At 31.9% G+C, this 12,902-nt stretch overlaps 1 protein-coding gene across 2 annotated transcripts in view; it reads left to right on the top strand.

Annotated features, from left to right (window-relative positions):
• Positions 1–12,902, top strand: part of LOC143080583 (protein VAC14 homolog) — a 39,392-nt gene that overhangs the window by 4,427 nt on the left and 22,063 nt on the right. For both annotated transcript variants that reach the window (XM_076256493.1, XM_076256492.1), the window contains 6 exons: positions 7,398–7,505; positions 9,147–9,256; positions 9,944–10,050; positions 11,141–11,273; positions 11,952–12,113; positions 12,715–12,841. In XM_076256493.1, the coding sequence (XP_076112608.1) occupies positions 7,398–7,505; positions 9,147–9,256; positions 9,944–10,050; positions 11,141–11,273; positions 11,952–12,113; positions 12,715–12,841 (747 nt within the window). The remainder of the gene's footprint in view (positions 1–7,397; positions 7,506–9,146; positions 9,257–9,943; positions 10,051–11,140; positions 11,274–11,951; positions 12,114–12,714; positions 12,842–12,902) is intronic.

Here is a 12,902-nt window from a genome sequence, read left to right as displayed (position 1 = left end):
TTTATAATTTCCATCAACTTAAAAAATGATAACAATCTTTCTTACGTTATAATGCCTAGGTTGGTTAGCAAGACAGGTTGCTGATCTTATAATTATCTGACAGATGCCTATACAACAACCCGTTCAAGGAAAGCACAACGGTAGCATTTACAGTTACCAACACAGCTGGATTTTTGCCTCCGCATTTCAAAAGTTCCTGACACGAGGATGCAACGGCGGTCACAGAAGTCCATTCCGGTTTCCAACTGTCATTGATTCTTTCTTTCATCCAACCCCAGTGTTCATGACTTGGTACATGCACCTGTCAAATACATGAATCCGACTGAGCCTTAAAAGAACTCCTCCTTGATTTACTTCTCTTTTGATGTGCTCTGGAAAAGAACCTCTTGTAGGCGGAATTGCATCACAATGCCGCTGCTTCCTGGCAAACAATTCACATCGTTACTCGCTTCATACTTAAGCCAAAAACAAACGTCCTTAAAATCTGAAAAACCTCCCATTGTTAGCCAATCTGACCTCTTCCCTTTCCCACGACAATTCGACAAAGTGTCACATCCACTGAATGCATGGACGAAAGGAAGAGCAGCTACACAAGGACAAAACGCATTTGATATGTCAAATACAGGAAGCCAACAAAAGTCTTTATTCCTTCCATAACCTATCAACAATCTGTTCTACCTAGTTTTGCGATTGCTGCAATTCTTGAAACTATTACATCTGTGTCAGTTCTACCTAAAATTACATTTTACAACATTTTTCATAATCATGCCGAACATGGACAAACATTCGTGTATCTGCTTCTTCATGATACAAGGGTTAGATAGGAAGTATCCTTATTGACATTGCAAAGAATATTTTCACCATGAGTAACATACACATTTTTATTAGTCTCTTAAGAAGCAATTTTGTCAGCAAGAAACTCAAACAATTTCGTTTCGTTGTCATCTTCACAGAGAAAACTACTCCAAACCCTTGGTGTTCTACCAGAACCAACACCTTTCCATCTGGCACAAAAACCTTGCATTTGTCTTGTCACAGCCTTTAAATTATTCATTTAGTAAACATCAAATACAAGGTCTACTCTTGAATACTTAGTGATGCAAGATGTATGTAAGGCAGTATGACATAATTTGCATAATCATCAAATATTGTCCAACTTTGTGACCTGGAATTAACCATTGCTGCCCCAACAACGAGAAATGCGTCCGAATTTGCGTCCATATTTGGATCATCGAATCGCAGAATGTTTCAAGTAAACCCATTTGGAGCGATTTAATACAACTATTATAAAAAAAAACATCCTGGGATAAAGACGGATGAGAAGTTTGGTTTTATGGATAAAGAAATATTCAAAGTAAAACTGTCTACTGTGACAAGAAATGAAAAGTCTAGAAAAGATATCGCAATCACTTTTAAGGTTCTCTAGCTTTTTTTTTGACAAAGACGTTTCCAATTTCATTTTGCGGCCAAAATAAGAAGTTATTATTTTTTATTTGGTTATAAAAAGCAGGTTCTCCTTCGTTTTGCATCTGCTTCAAAAGATCTTCGTATTGTTTAGACCAATATATTGGAGTTTATTTACATATCTCACCTGTTCAACAATTTCCTAAATGGAGTATATTTTTTACAAATCTGATGACTCTTCTAGAAATGAATTTCCAAACTCGTTCATTACTTTACAAAGCCTTTAAAAGCTGTGTAAAGACATCTTTTTGTGTTTTCGTAGAGTCTTCATTAGGTCGTCCATCTGTTATAGAATGACCCAAACCACAAGATCTTTCAAATTCATCTTTAGTATACTGACTACTGGTCCAGCTACCACCCATTTGTCTAAATGGGATCTTCGGTTAATCCTATGGCACGAACATCGCCCTTAACAATTGCATTATTCTGTTTTTGTGCCTGATCAATTGTGTTAAATCAAAGAAAGAAATTTGCTGGTCTTACGTAAGTACGAAATCTCACTCATGAAATGAGCATAATATCAAAATCAGAAGAAGTTCTTAATTTATAACTGAACGCCAGGAATGAAACTGTGGTCGAGATGACTCTATACACCCGTCTTTTAAATCAGTGAACGTCACAGAGTCATGACATAATTATATATTCTGAGTTTAGCTTTCATAATCCGAAATTAACAGTTAAAGCAAAATACATGCAGTTGTCTGATGCGCATGTTTACTCCTAGGTACATTTGAACATACATAAAACGAATCTGCCGTTCTTGGTGTTGCAATATTGGCTTCAGTAAGACAACATGTCCATCCCCTATCACGCAATGTTTTATATAACAAGTCATTGCAATGTGCAATCCACCAAACATGACGATAAACTTATCTTTTCCGTAAAAATCAGGTCATTCCCAGTGAATTTGCTTAGGCATTTCCAAAAAGTGACTGATCTGCAGTTAAAATTGATGTTTCTCCGGGATTCCCCACATTTTCGCCTTTAAGTTATCGAATATCTGAGAATTGCCTGGTAGTGCAACAAATCGGTCTTGATGTCTATAAATAGTTTACACATGCGCTAATTAAAGTAATAAACACATGTGTATCCTAACCTTGAAAAATGTTATTAAACCAATTCATAATATAATTAGAAATCAAAAAACACTTAATATATAGTAAATAGTTTTAATGTGTTTGAAAGAATTTTGTACCATTTTCGCGCATGAGCAAATACTGGATATGAATAAATATGTGATGTAAGGAAGGTTGAGCCGCCAAACTTGACCACTGTTTTTTACTAAAAGGAGTTCAAAGAAAGTTTTCCAGAAAAATCAGTTTTTTCAAACTGAAGAAAACAGCCATTTTACAAAATGGCCGTGGCCATCTTGAAAAACATATTTTTTTTTATGGCCAGCAGTTATTTCTTTAAAAGTATATAATAATGATGCTTTGTGGTAATTTTCATGCTTGTATCACCATTTGCACAATTCCCTCGATTTTGCTTGGTAATATCTTCCACTAGTTGACTGTCTTTAGATAATAATGAAATAAAGATTACCTGCATCTTTTATCATGCCAATTGGGTTGAAATTATGGACACTTCTAACACAGCAGGGTCTGTTCCATACCTGTTTCTCCACCTTTCAATGGACACCAAAAAACATTTGAACAAACTCTTTTGGCAAACATAATTATTTTAGTTTCCAAATAGTGAATTTTCCCCTTCTTGCAAGGGTATAGTATAGCTGCATAATCAGTATATATGATAAATTAGTTTTTCACTTGTGGTTGCTAAAAAGACTTATTGTCATACCCTTCTTTTATATATGTAGGACTCAAATCTATGTTGGGTTTCAAATCTATGGCAGATTCCTAATCGATGGTAAATGTGACGTCATGCCATCTCAAATCAATGGCAGATTTTTTACAACCTAATCTATGGTAAATTTTGTAATTTCCTAATAGATGGCTGATTTATGTGGTTTCCAAATCTATGGCAAATTTTGTGCAAATAGAAAACACTGAAGTACATTTTGACCATTGACTTGTCTTAAACAAGTGGAAATATACAACAACGGGCGCATGTAACCTTTGTACTTGCATGGTTTTATGAGAATAAACTATCTATCTATCTATAAACATTTGTGAAATAAACATTCCATAAGGTCCGAGACCACAATTGTTGTCCCTTGATTTTCGTTGTTCACGAATATAGTCCCTAGTGTTGACAGTGGGTTACTTGCCATTAATTTTTATACCCCTTCCAAATTTATTTCTCCATGTTTAATGCCTCAAATTGCAAGTAGGGGGGTGAAATTACACTGTAAACAAATTTGGGTCCAGAATTGTAAAGGAAAGTAGTGATTTGGTCCAGCTGAAAAAGGTTAAAAATAAGCACTTCGGAAGCTGTCAAAAGATTTCAAGACGCCCTCAACACAAAATTGTCCATATTTTGAGTTAGAGCTGATGAAGTTTTCTATAATTTTGATATAATTTGTCCCAAAAGTAGTACAACACACTGTAAAAATTTCTTTGAGAAAGCGCAGGTGGGATTTTTTAAATTTTCATTTATGTTCTAAAACAAATGCACTACGAAATAATTGTGGTCTCGGACCATAATGGTCAACCAAAAAATAAAAGATAAATTCATATACCTTAATACAGACTTCAAGATTAAAATGTTGTGCTCTGTAAAAAATAAAAAAAAAAATTAAACTGTGCCTGGTACCTTATTAACCCATTCATTAAACCAACTAATATAAGTCTTTTAACAAACAAGAAGGCCGCTTTTTGTAAAAATCAAAAATAAAAAAGTAACAAATTTAAACGAACGGTTAGAATTTTCAAATAATATTTATTTCAGGAATATCGTTAATACATCTTTTTTTATTTGATGACAATTTAAATCAAATTTGTATCCGATAATTCACTTGCACTTTATAAACTGTGCCAGCTGTAGACAGTAAAATATTTACTTTACCTCCTTTTCTTAATTATGCATTACTGAAAATAGCGAAGCCCTTATTCATTGTGGGCATCGACTGTTACAGCACATTTTGTCCCTATTCGAGATAATAGGTCCCATCTTTCTTTAAACCAACCGCAAATTGTTGTCATGGAAATACCTTCATCTTGAATTGTGTTCAATTCTATGGGTTCCGCCATCGTAAGAGGCGGCGAAGATGGAATATGGCGTTTTTCAATGGTGACGTTATAAGTCACTCTTTCCCCCCAGATCTGTCATAGATTTGGAGAAAACAAAAATCTGCCATAGATTTGAGTTGTTTGGCGTTTATAGTCACATTTGCCATAGATTAGGAATCTGCCATAGATTTGGACCCCACCATAGATTTGAGTCCTACATATATGCCTTTTTAGATGACTGTTTCACTAGAAAGAGTTCAAACTAAAGTTTTTAAGCTACTTTTACATTTTAAGCCATCTACTCAAAACGACTTCATTTACTGAGAACTGGGTCGGTATCCCCTAGCTATAGATATAAAAACTAGAATTGTATCTTATTGGACAAAGATAACTACCTGTAAAGAAAGTAAGCTCGCTGCTGTAATGTTTAGATACCTTTTCAAGTTGGCACAAGAAACAACATTTCGATTGCCATCGTTAGACAAGATGAAAAGTATTCTAGACATTTGTGGATTCTCTTACTTATGGTCATTCCAAAACACAACACCTAACATTAAATCAGTAATTGAACAAAGACTAGAAGATCAGTTTACACAGTCATGGTCAGGAAAGGTAAACGATTCAACTAAAACTCTGAATTATCGCATATACAAGACATCACACAATTTCGAACACTTCCTTAATGTACTTGATGATAAAGATGTAATAACAATGTCACGGTTGAGGACAATGAACCATAAACTGCCGATTGAAAATGATCTATAGCAAAACATTCCTCGAGAACAGAGAAAGTTTCCTTTGTGCAGAATTGCTATAGGTGAAGAATACCATAATGTAATGGAATGCAACAGTCCACTGACAGATAGAGCACTACTTATTGACAAGAAATAACTAACAAACTGTAATGTTTTAGAATTTAATGCTATTATGAACCAAAAACAGAAATCTTAACTTAAAAAATTGTGCAAATTTATTAGAATTATAAATGACAAACTGGATTCTCTCTGATGTTAACCTGTCGGCTATACAGGTCATACCGTTGTAATATAACTCATATTTAATGCTTCCTCAACAAATGTACAATGCAATGTAATGTTAATTGATATGTTTTTCTGTATACCTTTGTTCAACTTAGGTGATACCAGAATAAAATGATATACTATTGATTGCCGACATATTTCCTTATATGCCTCAAATTCTTTAATGCTTTTGACTCTTACAATATTAGTTTTTTTTTTATTTAACTAATGAGCAGTGTAAGGTGACACATGCATAGCAAGAAGTTTGCAAATTTGAACACATGTCATTACACACAATTTTTTATATATTTTTTTTTTTACATATTGCCAAAATCCTTTTGTTTATGTGTATTATATTTGTATTCATCAGAATTTGTTGTCTGTCCAGGTACTGATCATTGCTTACTGTTATATACACCCTATTTCTGTAGCTATTATGAAGCTTAAGAATATATGCATTTTAGTGTTACAGTTTTAAAAAGAGCAAAAGATAAAAATAACTATCTTATCAGAAAATTTGTGATAAATTAAATTATATATTTAAAATGATTTATTGTTTTAAAAAAGTGCAATCTTCAATAATAGAATACATGTTTGTATATCAAGAAATAAAAAGTTGTAAATATGACATTGTCACAGAATATAAGTTCCGTCATAATATTTATTCCAAAGAATTCCAAAAGTTCCAATTGGAATTATTGTTATGTGATATTACATCAGCATAATAAAAGGACCGCTGCCTCGGAATTTTTATCACATAAAATATATTCCAATAGGAAGTTTTATTACATAATAAATTATCTTTGGAATAAATATTATGTTGGAATTTTTACATAATAATCATATAATTAGTATTTAAACCGGTTTTGATTTACAATACAATCAACATTTAAAATCTGTTTTGATTTATATAATAATCAATCAGACGTAAACTAAACTTCAGCATGATAGGAATATTTCTTATACTCATCAACATATAAGATAAGTTCCTAATATCAGTGGAACGATATAATACAGATGGAAAAAGTATTCCATGACACAATTTCGGCAGAACAAATATTATTATAATATTGATTCCCTCAGGAACAAATATTATTAGGAACAAATATATGTTGACAACATAACAGTTTTCATTAGAAATTGTAATATTTTTTTTCCAATAATCAATCAGAATTGCAGCTATTATAAGAGAGTCTAGGGAAGATATTTTTTCATAAGAGGGTCTTGGGAAGATATTCTTATCATAAGAGGGTCTTGGGAAGATATTCTTATCATAAGAGGGTCTAAGGAAGATATTCTTATCATAAGAGGGTCTAGGGAAGATATTCTTATCATAAGAGGGTCAAGGGAAGATATTCTTATCATAAGAGGGTCTAGGGAAGATATTCTTATCATAAGAGGGTCTAGGGAAGATATTCTTATCATAAGAGGGTCTAGGGAAGATATTCCTTTTTGGCTTTAAGGTGGTACATAACACTACAGGGAGATAACTTTGCAAAAAACTGAACATTTTAATCACGTTCTATTGTTCAGGAAATATTAAGGTTTTCAATGATGAAAATCAGTGTTTGTTAAACTGGTAAAAGGAAAGTTTTCTGATAAAGTGAGTGTGGTTCAAGTTTGTTGAAGTTTTAAGTTTTTGTCAAAGTAAATATTTTGTCAAAATTTTATGAAATTCAAACAAGTCAAATTAATTTAAATTTTAATTAATTTGGAACCACTTTAAATGTATGCAAAAGGTATTTAATTTATTATGAAGACACACATTGTGATATTTGTTTTGTAGGACATAGTTACAGAAAGTTCCTCATTTGATCTTAAGGCTTTCATTCCCCTCCTTAGAGAGAGGGTTTACGCCAGGGATCCTTATGCTAGACAGTTCATTGTATCATGGGTAAGTCAAAGCAATTACACATATAATATGGAAAAAAAGTTATGTATGTTCAATATATTCTTGACAAAGAAAACAGAACAAAACAAAGTGACGAAAAAATTGGCATGACAGCAATATCATACATGTAGCTATTTAAGCGTCCCAAGCTAGAAACACCTCTTTCTTCATTATGATGGCTTATCCTATTGGACTTTTCCTTATGGTTCTCAAGAAGCATTCACACAACAGGATTAATAGAAAAAGTCATGTTGAGTTAATCACTAAAATAGGAGTGTTCCTGGCCTTGTGATCATAAAAAATTAGATTTTTATGCCCCACCTACGATAGTAGAGGGGCATTATGTTTTCTGGTCTGTGTGTCCATTCGTCAGTTTGTTCGTTCGTCTGTCCGTCCATTCGTTCGTTTGTCCGTCTGTCCCGCTTTAGGTTAAAGTTTTTGGCCAAGGTAGTTTTTGAGGAAGCTGAAGTCCAATCAACTTGAAACTCAGTACACATGTTACTTATGATATGATCTTTCTAATTTTAAAGCCAAATTAAACTTTTGACCCCAATTTCACGGTCCACTGAACATAGAAAATGAAAGTGCGAGTTTCAGGTTAAAGTTTTTGGTCAAGGTAGTTTTTGATGAAGCTGAAGTCCAATCAACTTGAAACTTAGTACACATGTTCCCTAGATGATATGATCTTTCTAATTTTAATGCCTTATTATATTTTTTACCAATTTTCACGGTCCATTGAACATGGAAAATGATAGTGCGAGTGGGGCATCCATGTACTTTGGACACATTCTTGTTTGTTATTGAACTCATACTAAGAAATGAACCAATAGAATTGCTGGATTGGGTGTTTCAAGCACACACGTTAGAACTGAGAATAAAAACTACACAACCAAAGAGCACAAAAAAGCCACTAATAGGACTTCAACACAGGGAGCAAAATCCCATATAGGGAGGCACGCTTCAGCTGGCCCCTAAAATCCGAAACAGTAATGTATTACATAGAAATAAGAAGATATGGTATGATTGCCAATGAGACAACTGTCTAAAGGACTAAATGACACATACATTGAAATTACCACTGTAAGGCCTCCAACAATCATACTGCATAGTCAGCTATAAGAGGCTCTGAAATCACAAATGAAAAAACAATTCAAACTACAAAATTAACAGCCTTATTTATGGATCATTCAGCAAAAAGGTGCCCCTCTTAATTCAAAAACATATAAATGAACCGTAATTAAAAAAGCACTCAAGACTAACATCTAGAGGTTCCTGACATTGGACAGTTGCATGAATGCAGCAATGATAAAAATGTTTTGTGTAATCTCAACCCTCCCCTATACCTTAGCCAATTTAAAGGTATGCATTAAATCACTTTGTGCTTAAATTCCCACATGGAGATTGTGAAAAGGTGGCATGTATGACAATATTTTGTACAGAAACTACAGTGTATCGTATGCCTCTAAAGGCTGGTTGGTATTTAATGAATACCTTCTAAACATATGTTTTTAAAATTGTTATGTATTGTATTTAATGTACATTTTGTACCAAGTTATACTTTAAAATAAAAATATCTATCTATTTATAGATTTATAAAAAGTTCATTTGTGAATGATGTTGATACATTATATTTATTGTTCACAGGTAGCTGTATTAGATGCGGTACCAGATATCAACATGCTGGTTTTATTACCAGAAATACTGGATGGATTGTTTAAGATACTTGGAGATCAGAAACCAGAAATAAGAAAAATGTATGTATCAATCACAGAAATACAAAGATCAATTAAAAAAGTTTATTTCAAGATTTTAAATTTAGCACTTTTAAAAACTATTTAATTATTTGTAAGAACAACATTTCCAGAATGTTTTTAATGGAGTCCAAGACTCATGGATTATGTTGCATAGACTTGTTAAAAATTAACTTTAAGCAACACTAAGCTAGATAGCTGCATAAAATGGGAGAGCAAAAACTTAAGTATAAATATAAAATCAACACAATGATAGCTTCTATATTGAATTTGTTGCAAAAAAAAACATCATCTTAATTGCAGGCATGGTCACTGTTACACCTGCTATAAAAATCCTTAATTTTCTGAGATAGTTCTTGAAAATATGACAGCCATGATGATATTTAAAACAACATGGAAATATATTACTTACCACTGGATGAAACTTTTAAACACAATTTAATTTTCAGGGTTTGGGGTGGGGGTGGGGGGTTATAGAAGGACACATATTCCCACATTTATAATTTGTCTGATATACCTTATTACTAATCCTTGCATGACACATGGTTAATCCAAATATAAAAGTTAGTCTATACATAATTTAAATAATTATAGAATATAATAGATAGTCTATACATAATTTTAATAATTATAGAATATAATAGATAGTCTATACATAATTTAAATAATTATAGATTGGTTTATTTTCAGGTGTGAGAATGTATTAAAAGATTTCCTAAACAGTATAGATACAAACCCAGCAGAAGTCAAGTTTGAAGGAATGTCAAATATACTCATATTGAACTGTCATAATGATGGTAATAAACATTTAAACTTTCAGTCAAATGATGTGAAATCATTATTACGTTAGGTATACTACCCTCCTTTCAGAGTAGTCTAGTCCTAAAGACAGATAGATTGGTTATTTGTTTGACTAGTCTACTCTTAAAGGAGGGTAGTATATCTTACCAAATAATGTCTTCACGGTTCAGCTAGCAAGCAAGCTATCTAAATATTTTGTTCATAGCTACACACTCAAGTCATTTGACTGTAAGTTTTGTTTACACTTAACCTCTTTGTCACTTTCCTCCACCAATAAAAACTGGCCACCACAAAATATCATAAATGTGGTGCATAAAAGTGGCGTTAAAACACCAAAAATCAAATCAAATCAAATCTTTGTCACTTCATTATATACAGGGTTTGTAAAACTTTGTTTACATAACTTTATGCTTTATGCAACATTTGTTAGATGCTTTATTTTTATCAACTATATTTGATTATGGAATGACTGTACGATCTACATGTCCATCTGGCATGGTTATCTGACCAACTGGAGGATAAGTTTGATATTGATCATAACACTATTGCTGTTCAAGAGTTATACTCCTTGATCGATTGAAAATGACACTTAAAGTTTTTTCTATGTAATAACGTGAAAATGGTGGAATAAAATTTGAATACAGTGCTCCCTCACTAATCTGTCATCTTTTGGAACTGTTGAAATTTTTTCAAATTTTAGGGTGATAATAACTTTTGTCATTTATGCGTTATGACACTTATTAGATTAAATATTGTGTTTAATGTAGTGTCCTTGCCAAAACTTGAAAACTGTTTGACCAATAATTAAAAAAGATAATATATTGATGGTGATAACAAAATTAAGACCTAGTGTGATTTTAACTATTTTTCTGCTGTTGTCAATAGTTTTAAACAATAAATGCCAGACAAATTTGTTTTTTTCTCAATAAGTTTAAACCTTGTTACTGTAATTTTTAAAATAAACCATTTTTCCTAAATACTTCATTATTCTTGGATCATTAATTTTCTTTAATGGAATTATTACTTCAAGATCATTATTGTTTTTACTTTGCTTACACTTGTTTTAATTGATTATTATTTTTTTAGATGAGATTATCCAATGTACAGCTATGACCTGGCTGACAGTATTTATATCTAAAGCTGGTAGGACAATGCTCCTAAATGCTCCAGGCATTATAAAGGCTATTCTGCCTTGCCTCACCAACAATTCACCTAAAGTGTATCCTTTACCAAAAATGCATGTTTTATAAGCAAAATAATGTTGGTGTTATAACTTATACAAGCATCGTGAGACCCCTGATGTATATTTATATATAATTTCTTTTGATAGATGGAACATTTTGGTTTAAAAAAATAAAAAGAAAGAGTAAGATATTACTGGCCAATCATTTTATAGAACAGGTAAGAAAAGAATGACAAACAAACTTGTATACCAAGTTGTTTTCTTTATTTACAAGTAAATATCTGAAATATGCTTGGAAAATTAGGTCATGTATTGTGAATTAATTGTACCTTTATTATATTATGTATTGTTCTCTGCTATCTGTTGTTTTGTCACATTGTATATACTTGTTTATGTATTGCCATAGCATATTATTTATGCTTTTGCAAATAAAATATTCATTCATTCATTCATTCAAGTATTATTAGGTTATTTATAGTTCACCAAACAAACATGCCAAAAAAACCTACCTTCAATGAAGTAATTACACACATTAAACTAATTTAGAAGAAAAAAAGTAATCTATTCAGATGAGCAACTGAATTATATCAACTAACTTATTTGAAATTCAATTTCAAAAAAGAAGAAGTCAAGATGAAGTTTCAAAAAGTTTTCCATGTAGGAAAATTGTGTGACCAATCATGACCATCTAAAATTTTCCTTAACTTCTATAAGTGTTCTAGATGCTGCTAGAAAGCTTAATTCAGAAATGAAGACCCTAATATGTGAGCAGGATGATTCTCCCACACCTCTGTTGGGAAGTCCAATGGATGGTGAAGTTAGAGACCAAACAGACACTGACAAAGAGAAGATAATCTATGATAAAGTTGGTGACAGGTTTGTGAAACATTCATTTACTGAAATACTAATATGAATAAAATATTAACCTTTTAGAAAAAAAAAATATAATTAAAATTGATAATCTAAAAAAGTATGCAATTGTTTCAGTAATATGAATTGTTAATGTATTAGAATGTACAAGAAATAACATATTAATTTTATATCAGAGGAAGAGATTTGATTTATTCTGTTTGCATCTTTGTAAAAATGAAATGGATATAGTAGTCTTCAGTTAGAAAAGACTGATTGTGTTGCAATTTCATCCTGCAATCAGCCAGCTATTGTACAAATCACAGGCCTACACACAAAAATATCTACATAACAGTTCATTGTGGATTCCCCTCCAGAAACAATAATTTGAATTTAAAAATAATCAAATAAAAGTGCTGTTGTACTTTGTTTGGGGGGGGGATCATTTGTACTGGCTATTAGCCTCCTTTTGAATCCTGTTTCATGAAGCTTAATTGTACAGATAAATTTTATTGTTTCTGACAATGTACTTATATTTTTGATATAAAAATTGTAGATCACTAATTTCAATGGTTATTGCCTTTACACTTGCATCTCAGTGTTTAAGTGATTTTATTTATTATTTCAGAGTAATACAGTTAGATGTTAAGAATGTTATCAGTGTGTTATGCCACATGTTAGAGAATGGACATTTCCAGTCTAAGATAGCTGTTCTTGATTGGATTAATCATTTACTACAGAAAGTTCCAAATAAAGTAAGTTTTTCAAGTATTACTGTAAATTCAGTATTTATTGAATGGTTTTTATTAATCAAAT

Source organism: Mytilus galloprovincialis, chromosome 6 (assembly GCF_965363235.1).
Source record: "Mytilus galloprovincialis chromosome 6, xbMytGall1.hap1.1, whole genome shotgun sequence".
Lineage (NCBI taxonomy): Eukaryota > Metazoa > Mollusca > Bivalvia > Mytilida > Mytilidae > Mytilus > Mytilus galloprovincialis.
This window is presented reverse-complemented; position numbering and strand designations above follow the sequence as displayed.